At 56.1% G+C, this 17161-nt stretch overlaps 8 protein-coding genes across 8 annotated transcripts; 4 read left to right on the top strand and 4 right to left on the bottom strand.

Annotated features, from left to right (window-relative positions):
• Positions 1-1413: 1413 nt before the first annotated feature.
• Positions 1414-3091, top strand: PG998_002741 (uncharacterized protein; the record flags this gene model as incomplete). Its single annotated transcript, XM_066869559.1, has 5 exons — positions 1414-1526; positions 1586-2261; positions 2319-2370; positions 2436-2914; positions 2996-3091. Coding segments are annotated over 5 exons (1416 nt in total), but the record flags the coding sequence as incomplete, so codon positions are not given.
• Positions 3092-4735: 1644 nt separating this feature from the next.
• On the top strand, positions 4736-6813 carry PG998_002740 (uncharacterized protein; the record flags this gene model as incomplete). The annotated part of the gene is made up of 4 exons (XM_066869558.1): positions 4736-4762; positions 4871-5952; positions 6041-6251; positions 6322-6813. The coding sequence occupies 4 exons, from the start codon at positions 4736-4738 to the stop codon at positions 6811-6813; spliced, it is 1812 nt and encodes a 603-aa protein (XP_066737973.1).
• Positions 6814-7989: 1176 nt separating this feature from the next.
• PG998_002739 (uncharacterized protein) lies at positions 7990-9676 on the top strand (the record flags this gene model as incomplete). Its single annotated transcript, XM_066869557.1, has 3 exons — positions 7990-8223; positions 8312-8970; positions 9067-9676. The coding sequence occupies 3 exons, from the start codon at positions 7990-7992 to the stop codon at positions 9674-9676; spliced, it is 1503 nt and encodes a 500-aa protein (XP_066737972.1).
• Positions 9677-10307: 631 nt separating this feature from the next.
• On the top strand, positions 10308-11113 carry PG998_002738 (acyl-CoA N-acyltransferase; the record flags this gene model as incomplete). Its single annotated transcript, XM_066869556.1, has 2 exons — positions 10308-10749; positions 10863-11113. 2 exons carry the CDS (start codon positions 10308-10310, stop codon positions 11111-11113), a joined length of 693 nt encoding a protein of 230 aa, XP_066737971.1.
• Positions 11114-11504: 391 nt separating this feature from the next.
• PG998_002737 (S-adenosyl-L-methionine-dependent methyltransferase) lies at positions 11505-11732 on the bottom strand (the record flags this gene model as incomplete). The annotated part of the gene is made up of 1 exon (XM_066869555.1): positions 11505-11732. One exon carries the CDS (start codon positions 11730-11732, stop codon positions 11505-11507), a length of 228 nt encoding a protein of 75 aa, XP_066737970.1.
• Positions 11733-12321: 589 nt separating this feature from the next.
• On the bottom strand, positions 12322-14247 carry PG998_002736 (uncharacterized protein; the record flags this gene model as incomplete). The annotated part of the gene is made up of 1 exon (XM_066869554.1): positions 12322-14247. One exon carries the CDS (start codon positions 14245-14247, stop codon positions 12322-12324), a length of 1926 nt encoding a protein of 641 aa, XP_066737969.1.
• Positions 14248-15146: 899 nt separating this feature from the next.
• PG998_002735 (eukaryotic translation initiation factor 3 subunit G) lies at positions 15147-15909 on the bottom strand (the record flags this gene model as incomplete). Its single annotated transcript, XM_066869553.1, has 2 exons — positions 15147-15395; positions 15505-15909. The coding sequence occupies 2 exons, from the start codon at positions 15907-15909 to the stop codon at positions 15147-15149; spliced, it is 654 nt and encodes a 217-aa protein (XP_066737968.1).
• A 505-nt stretch (positions 15910-16414) lies between these two features.
• PG998_002734 (uncharacterized protein) lies at positions 16415-17143 on the bottom strand (the record flags this gene model as incomplete). Its single annotated transcript, XM_066869552.1, has 1 exon — positions 16415-17143. One exon carries the CDS (start codon positions 17141-17143, stop codon positions 16415-16417), a length of 729 nt encoding a protein of 242 aa, XP_066737967.1.
• Between the last annotated feature and the right edge of the window lie 18 nt (positions 17144-17161).

Here is a 17161-nt window from a genome sequence, read left to right as displayed (position 1 = left end):
GAGTTGCAGGAGATATGTTTGAAGGAAGAAATAGTTCCAGACTTGAAGGTGAATGAAGTTTGGACTTGAAAAGAAAAAGAAATGCCAAAATGAATGAAGAGGCAACTCAACCTTCCAGGCCTGGTGTTGAAGTTTGGGGAAAGGACCTGAGGCTCGAGTCTCGTGGAGTTGCAGAGTCTGTTGGTAACAACGTTTTAGAGAAAAACAAGTGTCCCTGCTGCCAGTGATGATTACGAGCGAACAATCCTTATACTGTTGATTGTGCAATTGTCCAAGTCGAGTTCTCCCCCAGTCCGACGTGGCACCAATATGCACCATGTTCTGCTGTACCAACACATCAGTTACCAGCCCAACAGGCAGTCCATTCTAAATCTATGCTACAACCGCATCCTAATGTGAAGTAGGAAGGTGTTGTACCTTGCAGTATCTAATCATTATCTTCACACCAGGATATGTTGTCACAGTAGATATCATAGTGTTAAGTCTACAATAATTTAATATGGCCGAATCAGTCTTGCTGGCCCGGAGAGGCGGCACGCCAAGTCGGCCCCGTCGAGGGAAATGTGCGCTGTTGTTGACCGAGCCCCGAATTGGTATATCGACGGACCGACGCCTCTGCACCAGCGCCGGGGATTGCGGGGTCAATATGGAGCCAAAGTCCAGTAGATCATCGTCAATTGGCAAGAATATTGCTCTGTCGTACTGCATTCTGGTGTGGCCAGACCCTCGTTATGCAGGTGCATGCAGAAGCCAACATGTTCTAGACTCGGGTTTGTGCGTCGTAAACCCCCGCTTTCAATCATCCAAGACCAATTTATATCTCATCAAGTCGGTCTGCTTCTGGTAAAGCGCATGGAAGTTATCTACTCCATTGTTTGTGTGTATTCAACCTCACTCACTCGCCACCTCCTGCAGCAGCTACCAATGGACCCCCGTGTATTTTTACCCACCCCTTTGCCTCTTTACATATTCCATGCGGTTTTATTTCATAATTGCGTGACGTTTTCCTTCCCTGAGCATCGAAGCCGTTATCCGTGGGCTTGGCGAAGGCCGATAATACAATCAGAAGGTAATAGCTGTGGTCGTCCTTGGCAAGCTTGGCGAGCCCCAACAAATCCACCGCCGTGGGACTCGACCTTCCTGATCGGTACCTGGAGTCCGCATCGATTGCCGTCAATCGGCACGCTATCCTCGTCGCCCAGCCCCTCGGCGGCGTGCGCAGCATCAACTCGTCCACTCATATCGCCTGCAGATTGATATCGAACATTCCAGGACCTGGGATCATGGCAGCCGAGTTCATCACGCTGTATAAAGTACGGGCAATTGCCCTTGGACTAAACCCCGCTCTTTCCCCGTGAACTCACCTTCTCTCTTGAAGCAGTCTCATAATCATTTCACTCAAGGACTATCACAATGAGGAACTCCATGGTTGTGGCAGCGATGCTGCCTCTGGCGGCTCGCGTCATGGGCGCTTGCAAGGCCAAGGTGGAATCAGAGAAGCTCCAGGCCGACATAAAAACTGAAGGGTATGAATTATAATCAATTGGTCCCTAACAACACGTGCATTTCACGCCGATACTAACAGCCTCCAAAGTCTGATGTCGCATCTGCAAGCTCTGCAAGATATCGCGACCGCCAACGGTGGGAACCGCGCCTTCGGGCTGCCGGGCTACGCCGCCTCGGTCGACTACGTGTACGGGTTGGTGTCGCAGTACCCGGGCGCCAAAGCGTGGAAGCAGGACCTGCCGGGCCTGTACAACTCGGTGGAGAGCATCGACTTCCGGGAGGCGGGGGCCAACAGCTCGCTGTACGTGTACGGCCTGACGTACTCGCCGTCGACGAGCAAGGAGGGCCTGACGGCGCCGCTGGTGCTGGGCCCCGAGGGCGCGGCGGGCTGCGACGCGGCCAACTACGCGGGCCTCGACGTCCGGGACAAGATCGTGCTCGTCCAGCGCTTCCGCTGCCCCACCGGCGGCACCCTGGCCGGCCGCGTGAAGCCGGCCAAGAAGGCGGGCGCCGCCGCCGTCATCGTCTACAACGACACCCCCGCCAAGGTCACGGGCGGCACCCTCAGCGAGCCGAGCGACGACCTGGCGCCCTGCGGGTACATCAACGAGGCCGATGGCTTGGCCTTGAAGGAGCGCATTGCTGGCGGGGAGTCGGTCACGGCTTACTTCCAGCAGACCCAGACGATCGAGACGAGGACCACGCAGAATGTGATTCTGGAACTCGAAGGAGGTGACGAAGAGAACGTCATCATGGTAAGTGCATCTTCACGGCTCGTTCGTTTCATGAATGTTGGCTAACACTAGACATAGCTGGGTGCCCATCTCGACAGTGTTCAAGCCGGCCCCGGCATCAACGACGACGGTAAGTCCCATCTGTCAATTGTCCTTCCACTTGGGGGCCAGTGTAGCTAACCAACTACGCAACAGGTTCCGGAACTACCGTCCTTCTCGAGCTTTCGAAGGCCATCGCCCAGTACAAGACCAAGAACAAGGTGCGGTTCGCGTGGTGGGCGGCCGAAGAGAACGGGCTGGTGGGGTCCAAGCACTACTGCGCGAACCTGGCGACGGCGGACGTGGACCGGCTGGTGGCGTACCTGAACTTCGACATGGTGTCCAAGGGCTACTTCGGCGTGGCCGACGCCGACGGCAGCACGCACGGGTCCGTGGCGCCGCCGGGGTCCGAGGTCATCGAGAAGCTGTGGGTCGAGCACTTCGAGGCGCAGGGCCACGCCGTCACGCCCGCCGTCCTGTCCAACGGCAGCGACTACGCCGCCTTCTGGCAGGTCCTCAACAAGCCCTTCGGCTTCCTCCACACCGGCACGGGGCAGGCCCAGGATCCCTGCTACCACCAGGAGTGCGACACCGTCGAGAACCCCGACCCGGAGACCCTCACGGTCAACGCCAAGGTAAGTACTGCTTTCCATCTTCCACAGAAACTTCGGTGGGCGTCACGCCCTGGAATGAATGAAAGCTAATGAGGACATCAGGCCGCTGCGCATATGCTGGCGATTCTCTCGATGGACGGGGCTGAACTCATTCCTAAGACACCCGTCAATGCTTCCATGTTTGAAAGTGTCAGAACGAGGTCAGTTGGACCGGATGTGATCATGATCGAGGAGTTGGAGGCGCTGGGTGAGAGGCATCTGGGTTGTGGCCACGAGGTTTAGGATGTACACTTTAGCCCCTAATGCTTATATGTGATACCTTGTTAGTGGAAATAGCAGCCCAATCCCAAAGGAATTGAAGAGCTGAGACGTGTCGCTTGGAAAACATATGCATCTAAGTTGAGAGAAGTTCACATGGAATAAATGCGACACGTGGTTAGTCGTTTAAGAGCACCCTAGCTGCCGCTTTCGTTAACATCAGTGCTCCGGCATCTTGACAAATTCGCCACACCGTGATATGTTGTGTGTAGAGGTTGCGGCGCTGCAGAGTCCCCCCTTTAGCTTGATGATGAGGGATCATCTAATATTAGCAAGAATACAATGCATGCCGACATGCGTACTCGAACACAGAACCGGGACATTACAAACACAACAGACCATACATACCAACGAGCCATCGGCCCGTTGGCGAGGGAAACCAGACCAACTAGGCGTTACAAGGACACACCATCTGATATTTTACGTTCAGCATATGTGAATGCAGTGATATGAATTCGAATAACCAAAAGCCCGCAGCCGCTACCCTGTAAAAGAGGTCGACCAGACAAAACAGTATTGGGGAAAGGGAAATCGACATCTGGGGAAGTAGTCTTAAATATCCTTACCCACTATCTCATCGATGAGTCGAGACTGGTCGAGCCCTGGCTAGGGCATGATATCAAGAGGCTAGAATATACAAGTGGGTGTCTGTCTTTAGATTAAACAGGCGCGGTCTCTCCACTACTGAGCCGTGCCACTTTTCAATAACTCATGAGGCATCTAGTATACTAATAAGAACCTCGGAGCTCAACTCTATCTCGAAAGCAGGCAAACTATTACGTCAGTTGAGGCTGAAGAGTCGATTCAGGAGGGATCGGACGGATCAGTCTCGCGGCAGAGCTTTGCCGGCCCCGGTCACCGGCAGTGTCATTATATGGAGAGAAATCCCCAATTGGCAAAGTGTAGTGGAGGAGCCTTAAACGGGTCGCTCCGTCGACGTGTTCCAGAAGGAGATGAAGAGTGGGCGTCAGCACACGGAACCTTCCTCTGACTTGACAACACGCGACGGAGGCGACAAACCTCCAAGCCTCTTTCCTCTCGTATGAAGACATTTCCTTCCGTCACTCTGTCTCCGTTCTACATTGCGCCACAGCTGCATGCTCACCAAAAGACCACAGCCTGACTCGATGACCTTCCTTCACCGCCATGGACGATAATCCTATCGCGCGCCCGCAACGTGTTGTTGTGGGTTTCGCAGAGTGGATTGATTCTGGATTGACACGATAATTGGGATCAAATGCAGCGAGCCAACGGCCGGCATCACCGGGGTCCGATGATCGTAATTTGGAGGCCGCACGCGCCAAGGTCCACCATGGTTCGCCCCATAGAGACGCCAAACCCAACTTCGCGATCAAAGACAGGTTCTCGGTTTTGCAACCTAATTGCTACCTGTTGCTCCCAAATCCTGGCTGACCTGAGCAAAGCGAGCCTCGGACTTAGGATTCAGCTTTCCTCCCCCACCACCGCCGCCCGCTGTCACCTCCGCGTTTCAGAGCGTGAAGCGAGGGCGAGGATTTCGTCGTGATGCATATCGACGTCCCATCCCCTGACGTAAGTTGTCTCTCTCTGGCCAGGAAAGAAAAACACTGCTTCACGTATCCAAATCCGCACGTCGGCTCAAGGAGATAGATACCCGATCAGTACTGACTTCAGAAGCAGCCCAACGGTCGCTCACCCATGGCCAGTCCCGGGCAGCAGCCGCCCTTTAGCCCCTATGGGCCCCCGCAAACCAAGGGGATGGGCCACGAGTACGTCGAGCTGGGCGATATGAAAGGGGAGGGCGCCGGCCGCCCCCGGGACGCGGACCAGGAAAGCCTGCCGCCACGCCCGACCAAGACGGCCGAAGAGAGCGGCTGGTGGGTGGTCGAGATCATCGCCTGTGTCATCAGCAGCCTGGCCCTGGCCGCCATCATCGTCACCCTGGGCCTGATGGACGGCCGGCCGCTCCGCACGTGGCCCATGTCCATCACGCTGAACTCGTTCGTCTCCTTCATGTCGACCATCGCCAAGGCGGCCCTCGTCATGCCCGTGGCCGAGGGCATCAGCCAGCTCAAGTGGCTCTGGTTCCGGTCCAAGGGCTCGCTCGAGGACATCCAGAAGTTCGACGAGGCGAGCCGCGGCTCGTGGGGCAGCCTCAAGCTGCTCTTCCACACGCAGCAGGTGCACCTGGCCAAGCTGGGCGCCTTCATCATGATCACGGCGCTGGTCATGGAGCCCTTCGTGCAGCAGGTCATCATCTACCCGACGCAGATGATCGCGACGACGGACCACGCCGCCACCGTCCCCGTGGCGCGGGGGTACAGCGCCTACGCGCCGGGCGCCATCATGGCGCTGCGGTCGCCGACCATGGACATGAAGGCGGCCATCAACAACGCCATCTACAACACGAGCCCGCGCCCGCAGGACGAGTTCGCCATGAAGCCGCGCTGCGCCACCGGCAACTGCACCTGGCCCGAACCCTACTACTCGCTCGCCGTCTGCTCCAAGTGCGCCAACACGACGGCCCTGATGACCGAGAGCAACTGCTTCCACGGCAAGTGCGTCTACACCATGCCCAACGGCCTGGCCTTCGACGCCATCTATCAGGGCCGCCTGTACATGAACTCCACGAGCGACGGCCCGACGGCCAACTTCAACGGCACCCAGCCCACCGTCGCGTCGATCAGTACCATGCGCGGATTGCACGACTTGTCGTCACAGTATCTTTACGGCATCATCGCGAACGAGTGCGTGCTGTACTAGTATGTTCTCCTTTCCCAGAGTCGTGAAGACAACCTTTCAATGTCAAATGCGGAAGAGGGAGCCCAAACTAACAGACCGGAACTTAAGTTGCGTGAATGAATACAAAGCCGAGGTGAAGAACGGCGTCTTCAACGAGACGGTGATAAAGTCCCACACCCTGGACAGGGACCCTGGGATTGGGGAGAACGGGATGCTAGAAAACATCACCATAACCATTCCGCCATCAGGCAACAGGACAGAACCGACCGACTACACGATGTTAAATGTGGCAGCGGCCGCGATAAGTTTCCATTTAAATGTAAGTTGATAATTATCCCCGCCTCACCTCCCCAAGAGGCACCGTCCGTACTGACGCGATGGGACGACAGCACTTCTGGACCGGCAACGTGACGGGCAGCACGGGCGAGGAGATGGCCAGCAGCGACGTGGTGCGGGCGCTGTACGACCTGGGCGACGACGGGTCGGGCTCGGGGGCGCCGAAGCCCGGCGGGGGCGAGAACGTGACCATCGCGGCCGTGGCGGCGGCCATGACGAAGGTGATGCGGTCGAACCTGGACGTGAAGGCGGCGGCGGCCAAGGCGACGGACAAGAGCCAGGCGGCCGCCCTCGCCGAGAAGGCGAGCGAGAACGAGGTCGTCGGCGTCACCTGGGTCGAGGAGACGTACGTCACCGTGCGCTGGCCCTGGATGATCCTGCCCATCGCGCTCGAGGCCCTCGCCTTCTCCTTCCTGCTCGTCGTCATCATCCAGTGCAAGACGAGCGGCGTCGCCATCTGGAAGAGCTCTACCCTGCCCATGCTCAACGGCAAGGTCTCGGACCTGATGCAGCGTCCGGGTGGCGGCGGCACCGCGCCTCGATAATACAAGTAAAAGCGATCTTAATATATAATCAGACTTTCTGTTTCCATCAATTACCCCAGGGCCGTTCTTTTTGCGACATGATTCTGCGATTTCGTCTACTGGTCTCATACTTTCCGTTATGGCATCGGATATTCAACGCCTTCTGGCATCCACAAGACGAAGTTCATCCCCGGAAGACACACCGGTGTGCATGAAGCAGACAACTGATCCAGCCCCTGAATAGCTTGTGCAAACTCTAAGCCGCCGTTTATATTAGACCCTAACGCTGTCAACCTAAGGAATGCATTATCTCTGTATCACCTTTGACTCGGTTAGTTTTCTGTAAAGAATCATCGCACGCAGGACACCACAGCTCTTTGCGGCTGGACAACCCTGCCATGCAGGCATGCAGTGACATGACTTGAAGACTAAAACTATAGCTTCGCATCGTCGCTGTGGGTGCTGCAAAAGACCTGCTACACGAGAAAGGTTGCAGGAGAATGGTAAAGTAGGGAGGCCGACATACTCTAGTATAACGGGACTGCAATGTTTGGTAAAGGGGTGGCGTCGCTTGAAGTCAAGATAGAGTGCGACTAGTGAAACCACCATCCGAACTTTGAGACCCTCGCACTCTAATAACATTTCGAAACATTTGAGGGGCTTCCGACTAGTTGTAAAGACTACTTATTTTCTTCGCTTCCCAGCCATCCAGTTTTTATCACCTCAAACCTCGTTTATGCATTGCAAATACGGGCAAGAAACTCAATGAACCTCTCCCTGCCAATGTTTGGTCATATTACCCCAAAATCAGATTGCCGAGATGTTTCCGAAACATCCGTGCCGCCACAGGCGTGTTTCCGCCCGGCAGCTTGAAGCATGACCACATCGACGGCGCACCACTGTGGTTTTGGATTGCGAGATATGGTTGGAGCTAAACCGACAAGCTCACAGCCCCTGCCACGCTGCCGAAGCCGATTACGTTAGGCTCAACATGCTACCGCGACAATGCAGTATCGGACTTAAAGCGACCCCTTTGTCAAAACCCAACCCCCGGCCTCGTTCGCGTTTTGTCACACCACTAGCCGTCTAATACCACCCTCCACCACAACACCGGCACAAAAGAAAGCCCTTCAGCCATGGCGGTCCCTCGGATTCTACCGCGCCGCTCTCTTCGTACAACCCCTCCCACCGACCAAAATGAAGGACTACACACTGTTCGATTGGCTGACCGTCTCCGCCTACCTGGCCGTCGGCTTGCTGTTCGCTTACCTAGTCCGCATAAACTCACTGCTGAAGGGGACGCCCGAGGAGATCCGGAAGCTCGCGGATTCGCCATGGCAGCCAGCGCATCTCAAGGAAACCTACGAGAGGCTTCGCGCATGTCCTGTCGACTACACTGCCAACCTACCGCCTAAACAAGACCGTCGCTATGTCGTAACCGGAGGCTCCGGTAGGACTTCCGTTCCAACCACTTCCCTTCTCGTTCCCCCAATCAGCTCTTACTAACTCCCGGCCCCAGGTCTCGTCGGAGGCTTCATCGTGCTGCAGCTCTTGGCGCGCGGCACCCCTCCCGAGAACATCCGGATCCTCGACATCCGCAAGACAGAACGCAGCGACATGCAGACGGGCCCCCGCCGCGGCGGTGGACTTCGCGCAGGCCGACATCACGTCGCCATCCTCGGTGGCGGCCGCCTTCGCGCGGCCATGGCCCCCCGCCGCCGGCCGCCTGCCGCTGACCGTGTTCCACACGGCGGCCGTCATCATCCCGTCGGACCGGTCGCCGCACGTGTACGCCTTCCCCGAGCGCGTCAACGTGGCGGGCACGCGGCACGTGCTCGAGGCCGCCGCGTGCGCCGGCGCCGACGTCTTCAGCTGCACGTCCTCGGCGTCCGTCGCCATCCGGCCCATCGAGCCGTTCGTGGCGCCCTGGCGCCTCGGCGCCTGGCCCCGCCACGTCTGGCAGGTCCTCGACTGCCGCGACTTCTTCGGGCGCCCGCTCCGTCCCCACGCCGAGTTCTTCGGCAACTACCCGGCGTCCAAGGCCGTGGCGGAGCGGCTGGTCTGCGCCGCGAACCGGAGGGGGTTCCGCACGGGCTGCATTCGGCCCGCGAACGGCGTCTATGGGAGCCCTTCGGATAATATCTTGGGCGACCCTCTCTCTAGGGCAGTGATGCCAACGTGAGTATATTTCTATCATATCCGACGTATCCTTTGTTTATCCGCGAGCATTACATGGAGTGCAGTCATTCTAACTTACAGATGATGCTTCTATAGCTGGGCGACCCACATCGTGCAGAGCTTCGTCCACGGCGCCAACGTCGCCGTCGCGCACTTGCACCACGAGGCCGCCCTGCTGCGACCGGACAGCCCCCAAGCCGGGCGGCCATACGTCGTCACCGACCCCAACCCGCCCATCTCGTACAACCACATGTACACGGCGATCCGGACGCTGTCGATCCACCCCTTCATGGTGCTCTCGCTGCCGCCGGCGCTGATGCTGCTGCTCGCGCACGCCAACGAGTGGTGGTCCGTCCTCCCCTACAAGTTCCCCGCGCTCAAGGGCGTCATCCCCGCCGTCGGCGGCGACGCCCGCTACCTGAAACCGGGTTTGTTCTCCATCTGCACGCACCTGGTCGCGACCAATGAGGAATCGTCGCGGCCCGTGAGCGAGGGCGGGCTGGGGTACAAGGGCGTCGTCACGACCGTCGAGGGCATGGTGCAGCAGATCCTCGAGTGGAACGTGGAGCATGCGGGCGAGAACGGACAGGGGTACATCGCCCGAAAGGCGTACACGACTTCGGTGTCGCTGGCGGACCAGATCCAGAAGCTGGGGGCGCTGAGCAATACGATTACGATTTCGGGGCGGTACACTTCGGAGGAGTAGTATGGGGGAAAGGAAAAAAGCACTTGACTGTTTCGAGGCGGGAGTGGGGGAAGGGAGCAGCGGAAGGGAGTTCTGATGTAAAACTCATGATAATGATTTGATACCTCACGTACTAATGTAATAACTGTCTTGGCCTGGCTATCTCTACGCGGTGGTTATTTGACACCACTTTCAATATTGAGAATATCAGGCTCCAGATTTGATAGGCGAGGCGCGTGTAAGCACTTGTAGACAGACCCTGGTTCATTGTGCTGGGTGCCGGCAAATGACAAGTTGCCTAAAGCCGAAGCCGAGTCTACTAAACTACGAGGGATTCAGTTGCCTAATCGAAAATAGCGCTCCATCCACGTAGAATTTCTGGACCATGTTATCGGAAGCCATTGGATGGCCGCGACTCGAAGCTTTGCTCCGAGATTCGGATCGACGCACCCATGTAATAGGCATCAGCGCCACGCCCCTCGGACTTCAAGACAGACTGCAACACTGTCTGACATTCTCCTATTTGACACGCTACAACCTGGAATTTTGCCATTACTGTAGCAATAAAATCTTGTAACCCCTCTCATCATCCACCAACAAAAGATGGCCGAAACAACGAGCACGTCACCAGCCACGGCCGTCATCCCCGACAATGCCGCCCCCACCACGAACAAAAGGACGACCTGGAAGATTGAGGCCCCGATCCCTGCTGACGTCCCCCCGCATCGTCGACGTGCAGTGGAACGCGCAGAGCTCGGCGCGCATGCATTCGCTGTTCCCGCACACCGAGTCGGGCCGCCGCTACTCGGAGCGGGACTACCTGCGGAACGTGACACAGCCGAAGCGGCCCGCGGCGGACAGCGGGCGTCCCCCGCCGCCCGAGACGCTGATGCGCGTCGTCCGCGACCGCCAGGACGGGCCCGTGGTGGCGTTCGGCATGTGGCGCCACCTGCGCGTCGGCGACGACTGGGGCTGGCGCGCCGCGTGGTCCCCCTTCGACGACATCCCGGACATGAGCTACGAGGTGGCGGAGGGCATCTTCAGGCCGGCGCGGAGGGCGCACATGTGGCTCATGGAGGGGAGGGAGCATCTGAGTAAGTAACGGTCGCATCTGCCCAGTTCCGCTGCTGCAGTCATCCTCCTCGTTCGCCGTTTCCTTATCAAGGTGATACTACTCACATCACTCACCATGGCCCCCCGCTCTTAGTGCTCGAGATCTTGGCGACCATGGACACCTACCAAGGCCGCGGCATTGGCACCGCTTTGGTGGAGTGGGGTAATGCCTATGCTGACGCGCGGGGCCTGCCGACGTTCCTCCTGGCCAGTGACCAGGGCAAGAGCGTGTACGAGAAGGTCGGGTTCGCTGTGCAAGACATCTCGGCTTTAACGGACGAGAAGCCAGTGTCAGTGCCCATGGTTCGACCCGAGAAGGAGACGGAGAAGATGGAGGCGGCATGAGATATGGCGACGAATATATTTATATTACCATCGGAAGAAATTGAGTCAGCGTGGCAATTATGTGTGCTTGCTCAAGTGATATAAGTCATAGATACGTAAATGAGATAAGTTTATAATTAATATTATATATAGGCGTAGAGGCCGGCTTCGCTAGCTGCATTATTATTAATAAGTATAGGGGAAAACCTCGGTATATAAGATGCTCGAATGTAGGAGGAAAACCCGGGTAGTTAAGGCGGGCAGGAGATGACTTGAACTGCAGACGTTAGAGCTAGCCCGATACCACTCCGCAGGAGATGACTCGACCGCGTGAGGGAGACCGAGCAAAAAGACTATCAACCAGCCCGACAGGAGTCAGTTCAAGCTCTTGGACAACACGAGCGGAGTCAGTTCAAGCCCCTGATCGACGCGAGCTGAGCACTTCATTGAGCTCGGCAGTCGCGTCAAGAATTTGTAAACGGAGACTGTGCAAGTCGGTGGGGAACGACTGAGGACTGTCTTCACCAAAGGTTGGAGACGGCATTCCTTGGTCCGACAGACGTTTCTGCATCTCGTTGACAGAAACGCTGATCTGAGCAGCCAGCTCGACGATTCTGGGAGTATCGTTAGATGACGCCATGATTGCTGAGAGCTATAATGCTGGAGCCAGAGGGTGGTAGAGAAACGGAGAGGGAGCAGGAATTGTAGTTCGTGGAATTGAACAACGAACGATGGCGTAGAATAGAGACAGATGATCAGAACAAGATCCTCCACTTCAGAGGGCCTGCTGTGCGATACGCCATTTCATTCGGGGTGCTGATGCTCTGAACAAACCCCCTTACTTCCACTGCACACCCCAAAACCTGCCAACTGCGCCGCACTGGGCAGGAGGCGGATGCATCGGATTCACCCATTTGAATAGGGCTGCATTCAAATGCAGGCGAAGTGTCTCCGCAAGGGCTCGGGTTACTTTGCCCCGAGCCTCCCGTTTGGCAATCACCAGCTCTCATTTCTCCAAACGATAACGGCACCACCCCTGAGTCTGTTGGTTCACATCCATGCATCCTATCCCGTAGAAGCCGTAATGCAGATCATAATTATACCTTAAAGCTGTAATAATATATCTCATTCACTAGCTAAACCTTCCTTAATTTTTAAAAAAATTACTAGCCCATTAAGTAAATAGTTATAAAAATAACCCTATAATTGCTTATAGCATATCTCAAGTACTAGTGTACAATGACACCTTCCAGATCACCCTTCTGAATGTATTCATGGCCTACCTCGTCGTAACCAACAGGGCCGAGCGGGAAGAGAAGCTTCCTCTTAGCCATGGCCGATTCCTTTTCGTCCTGCGCCCCGGTCTTGTAGCCCGTGAAGTACGTCGGAGGGCATGTAGTAAGCAAAGGGGTAAACCAGGTCACGTTGCCCAGCAATCTGTCAAGCCAGGCCAGCTCCGCCTCCTTGCTAACTTCGACGACCGTCTTGTCGGGATCGGCGCTGCGTGCCGTCGCCGCCGCAATAATGTGAGCCGTCATCCGAGCTTGCGAGCCGTAGACGCCCGTCATGTTGGCGCTGCCGGCGCTGTTGGCCCCGGCCGACATGAACATGTTGGGGAAGCCGTTGGTGCTCACGCCGTAGAACGTGGCGAAGTCCGGGCTGTTCCACTTGTCGTTCAGGTCCCGGCCATTGCGGCCACGGCAGGATGCCTGCGAGGACGCGAGAGCGCAGGAGCCCGTCCCGGATATCTCGAAGCCTGTGGCGAGAACCAGCGCATCAAGCTCGTACTCCCGAGCGGCCCCGTCTTCTCCGACAACGACTCCGTTTCGGGTGTACCTCTGCACGCCCCGACCGTCCGTGTCAACGAGGGTGACGTTGGGGAGGTTGAACGCTTGTAGGTAGTCGTTGTTGAATGCCGGCCGCTTACACCACCCGGGATACCATGGAGTGAGTTTCTCAGCCGTCTCTGGGTCTTTAACCTCCTGCTTGATGAACTTCCGGAGCCGGGCAGCATGAGGAGCTTCGCGTCGTAGCATCCATTCGGTGTGTTCTGCAGCCTTCTCGGGTCCCAAGCCAACCGCACGCCTGCTCCCCCAAACCGCGGCAAGTGGGGGGTATCTGCTCCGTTCGTCTTGGACTAGGTTCGTATCCGGTGTGACTTCGGCGTCGTCGGTGAAACAAAGCTCCAGATTCACCATCCTTTCAGCCTGCCAGCCGGGCTTGCCACCCTTGGTGACCTTGTCCCAGAGCTCGGGGGTAGTTTGGTTATCTTCGTGCGGGCCGATGTACGTGGGGGTCCTTTGGAAGACGTACAAATGCTTGGCCCACTTGGCGAGTTCCGGGACAGCCTGCACCGCGGTCGCAGCGGTGCCTACGATCCCGACCAACTTGTCTCGTAAGTTAGACATGTGCGGCTCCGTAGGCGATCCGCCTGTGTAATCATAATCCCAACGAGCGGCATGGAAGAGCTTCTTCTCCCGCCTAAAGTCTTCGATTCCAGGAAGGGAGGGGATCGACATGCTCGACAGGAGCCCAGTGGCAGTGATGAGGAACTGGGTGGAAATGGCGAAGTCGACCTCCTCGTGGGCTGGCCCAAGCTGGCGCCGGAGCATGATATCCCATCGACCTTCTGGTTCGTTCCAGTCGGCAGCAACGAAACGTGTGCAAAACATTCCCTGGAGCCCGTACTTTGCGGCGATGTGCTCCGCATTCCGTCGGATCTCATCGCCGTGCGAGTAGCGGTCCTGTGGAATGAAGCCAGATTCTTCGAGCAAGGGGAGGTAACAATAACCCTCGACATCGCATTTCAGCCCAGGGTATCGGTTCCAGTACCAAGTACCGCCCCATCCGCCGGCGGTGTCCACGACGACAAGGTCCTTTGGATCGAATCCTGCCTTGACAATATGATAGGCATGGATCAAGCCAGAATGCCCAGCTCCAACAATCAGGAACTTGATCCTGGAGCCGTTCTTCAGGTATGGCACTTCTTTTGCCAGGGCATCGTAGTCTACCCAAGGGTCTTGGAGGAGGTCGCGCACGGAGGAGTCCTTCGAGACCTCGAGTCGCTTGACGTAATTGGGAGCAGCAGCCAGTCTTTTGGTCCTTTCCGCCGCGTATCTGTCCCGTGTGGAAATGTCAACCTCAATGGAGCCCATTTTTTTGATTTGATAGAACGTAGTATTGAGTGAGGCGTGTTGAATGGAGCGAACTAAAGTGTCCTTGACGATGTGTTATGGGAATAAGTTTGGAGTCTGAACTCGACGAGAAAGGATTGCTATATATTGTCAGAAAACCCACTAAGCGTGCGTAGCAAATCCCTAAGACGATTCGGCGACTTACAAAGATGCCGACGGTGATTTGCGAAGCTGCCGACGGTGTTTTGTTGCAGCCAAAGCCATATATCAGGCTTTGCATCGTGAGTACCTTGCTCCCCGGGACAAGTCCCGGAAGCACCACTTGTGCATTATCCCTTGAAGAATGAAAGGTTATCAGTTAGCCCAGGCTGTTTTATCCCCTCTTTCCTCTCTTTAAGGATAAGGCAGCCAGCCAGGGGTCATATAAGATATAAGGTTTCCTCTTCACGCGTGTATCCAATGACCTTGGACTTTTACCATGGTCTAGGCCCGCGGCTCCATACCACGTCCCTGGCATCTACCCATGGCTGTATTCATAAACCCCGCAGCGGGATCGATCTTTGCCGGTACTAGCCAGGATTACAATGGATAAATGAACAATTCAAGGTCCCAATCGCATGGCACAGTGGGGGCCGCGATATTCGCATCTAGGCCATCGAGATGGGGCGAAAAGAGCCCGAAGATTCCGATGTCCGCTGCTCTTGTTACATTGCTTTATCCTGTAGCTATGCCACAATTCGGCGTCTTGTATGATCGGCGACCATGTGGTGCGGGTGTCGCGTGCGGCTAAGCAGTGATTGTCTAGGACCGGCGTCGGTAGGCGCGGAATATTTCTGTAATTTCTTACCTGATGCTTGAACTACCTACATAGTGCTTCTCTCGCATCAGCTTAAAGAAGCTCAAGGAAGCCTCGGTTGAGCCTATTTAGACTTCAACGGCGGCAGATGATGGCGACACCTGATATTATCACCCCCAAACTGCTCGGGGCCGGGCGGCTCGCAGGCGTCGTAGGCCAGGAAGACGCGTGCGCTCAACGGGGAGCCGAGCGCCGCCTTCTTTTCGCGCTCGAGTTCCATTTTCCATTCGTCTTCCAGCGGCCAAGAAGTCGTGACGACGATGGTGGCGTACGTCGCGGTCACCTCGGCCATCTCCTCCTTCAAGAGCCCGACCTAGCCTTGGAGCGCGGGGTCTGCAACCAGAAACGCCTCGTCTGCCGCCGCCGCGGGTATCTCCAGGGGGAATCCAGCCGTCGTAGTTGCAGAAGAAATTACTACTGACGAACTTGACGCTCATGATGGTGTGGCCCCTGCCGCAGCCGTCCAGCTGCTGGCGCGCCGCAACGGCGTCGGCCCGATGCGCAAAGTTGACAAAGGCCGCGCCGCACCCGGGTCCGAATACATTGATACGCGTGATCTGGCCGAATGCTTCAAACAGAGTGCGAAGGTCGCTTTCCGAGGCATCCTTGGGAATATCAACGACACGCAGCGTGGTTTCGTCGAAAGGGGCCCTCTTGCTGCCGTCTGGGTCAAACTGCTCAAGATGAGCGATCTCGATCAGGTATTCGCACAGGGACTCTTGTAGCTCCTCCGTAAAGCAGTTGCGGATTTGCTCCCGCTGGTCTTCGGTGAAAATGGGGAGCCTGCTTGGAGCTTGGGCGACACTCTTATCCCAGTACTCGGGCATGGTTCCCTATTTGCCTCGTTCACCTTGCTGTTGTTGTACTTACGTGATTAGCTATTTAAAACTGGGGTAAACATGTACTAGTTATCTAATTAGACTAAGGGAAAAAACTGGAGAACTGGTAGGAGTTATATAGTAGGTCTAGTAGGCGGACCGAGTCTTAAAAAATAGGTTTATTTCTTTCTAGTAACTATATTTTAAATAAAGAGAATAACTAAAGATTATTCTTATTAAGATATATACCTTTATATAGGAATTCTTATTATTTTATAATTAATTTTATTTCATAGAAATAGCATTTTTAAGTATTTTATTTAATTTTATATTTTAAATCGGACTTAAGCGATTTAGGTGAGAAAATAGACTTTCCTAATGTTACTAAGGGTGGGGGGTCTGATCTTAACCGAACTATATCCAGGACGACTCTCATAGCGGGTCTTATGGCACGGGGCACATGTCTTTTCAACTGCCCGGTAATACAGATTCCTTTCTCGCCACTCCCCCGCCGTCATGCCGGCACGTTTCTAACGTGACAGGATAGCTGGAAAGGAATGACCTTCAGAGGTATCTCACGGTCACCGGGCGTTTCTGTCTTCTCTAACAGGAGCTTGACGCAGTGGCCCACATGCTTCTCCATGGTGAGCCCAGGGTCGACGTACTTCCAACCCTCGAACAGGGCACGGAACTGCCGCTTCCACAGGGCCAAGCAGTGAACCACGTGGTCCCGCTGTGACGTGTAGTACTCGACATAGTCACCCAGCTCCGCCAGCGGGATGGGGATGGTGCGGTTCGTATCCGCATAGCCGACCCAGGAGCCGTCCTTTTGGTAGTCGGCGACGGAGACGGCGTCGAGACACGGCGGCGACAGCCAGGCGTTCATGAGGATGTCGTAGCCGCACCCCAACGCCTTGGCTTCCTCGAGCGAGCTGCCGCAGCTCAGGGTCTCGACGACCGAGGAGAGGAAGTTTGGCGAGCCCGATTCGGGCATCAGGGACTTGCTGTTGTGGGCTACGAGGGCGGCGTCGCCATTGCAAGGTTGAAGCGAAGGGACGCGGGCCATTAAGAGGAGCGCTGCGGCCCAGACGCACGAAGTAGCAGAAGCGGTCAATAAATGCGGTACCAGCTGTCGGTATCTATGTAAGATAGACTGTCGATTGGACGGGAACCATTTCATGTTTCCGGCGTGATCCTCAGGACCAGTGTCACTGCTGTCAAGAAACTCATCGGTGGGTCTCATCGTGGTCTGTCATAGGCC

The sequence above is a fragment of the Apiospora kogelbergensis genome (genome assembly GCF_038363985.1).
Source record: "Apiospora kogelbergensis strain CBS 113332 chromosome Unknown utg000001l_segment0_segment0, whole genome shotgun sequence".
Lineage (NCBI taxonomy): Eukaryota > Fungi > Ascomycota > Sordariomycetes > Amphisphaeriales > Apiosporaceae > Apiospora > Apiospora kogelbergensis.
The sequence above is the reverse complement of the archived record's forward strand: the minus strand, read 5'-3'. Positions and strand labels throughout refer to the sequence as shown.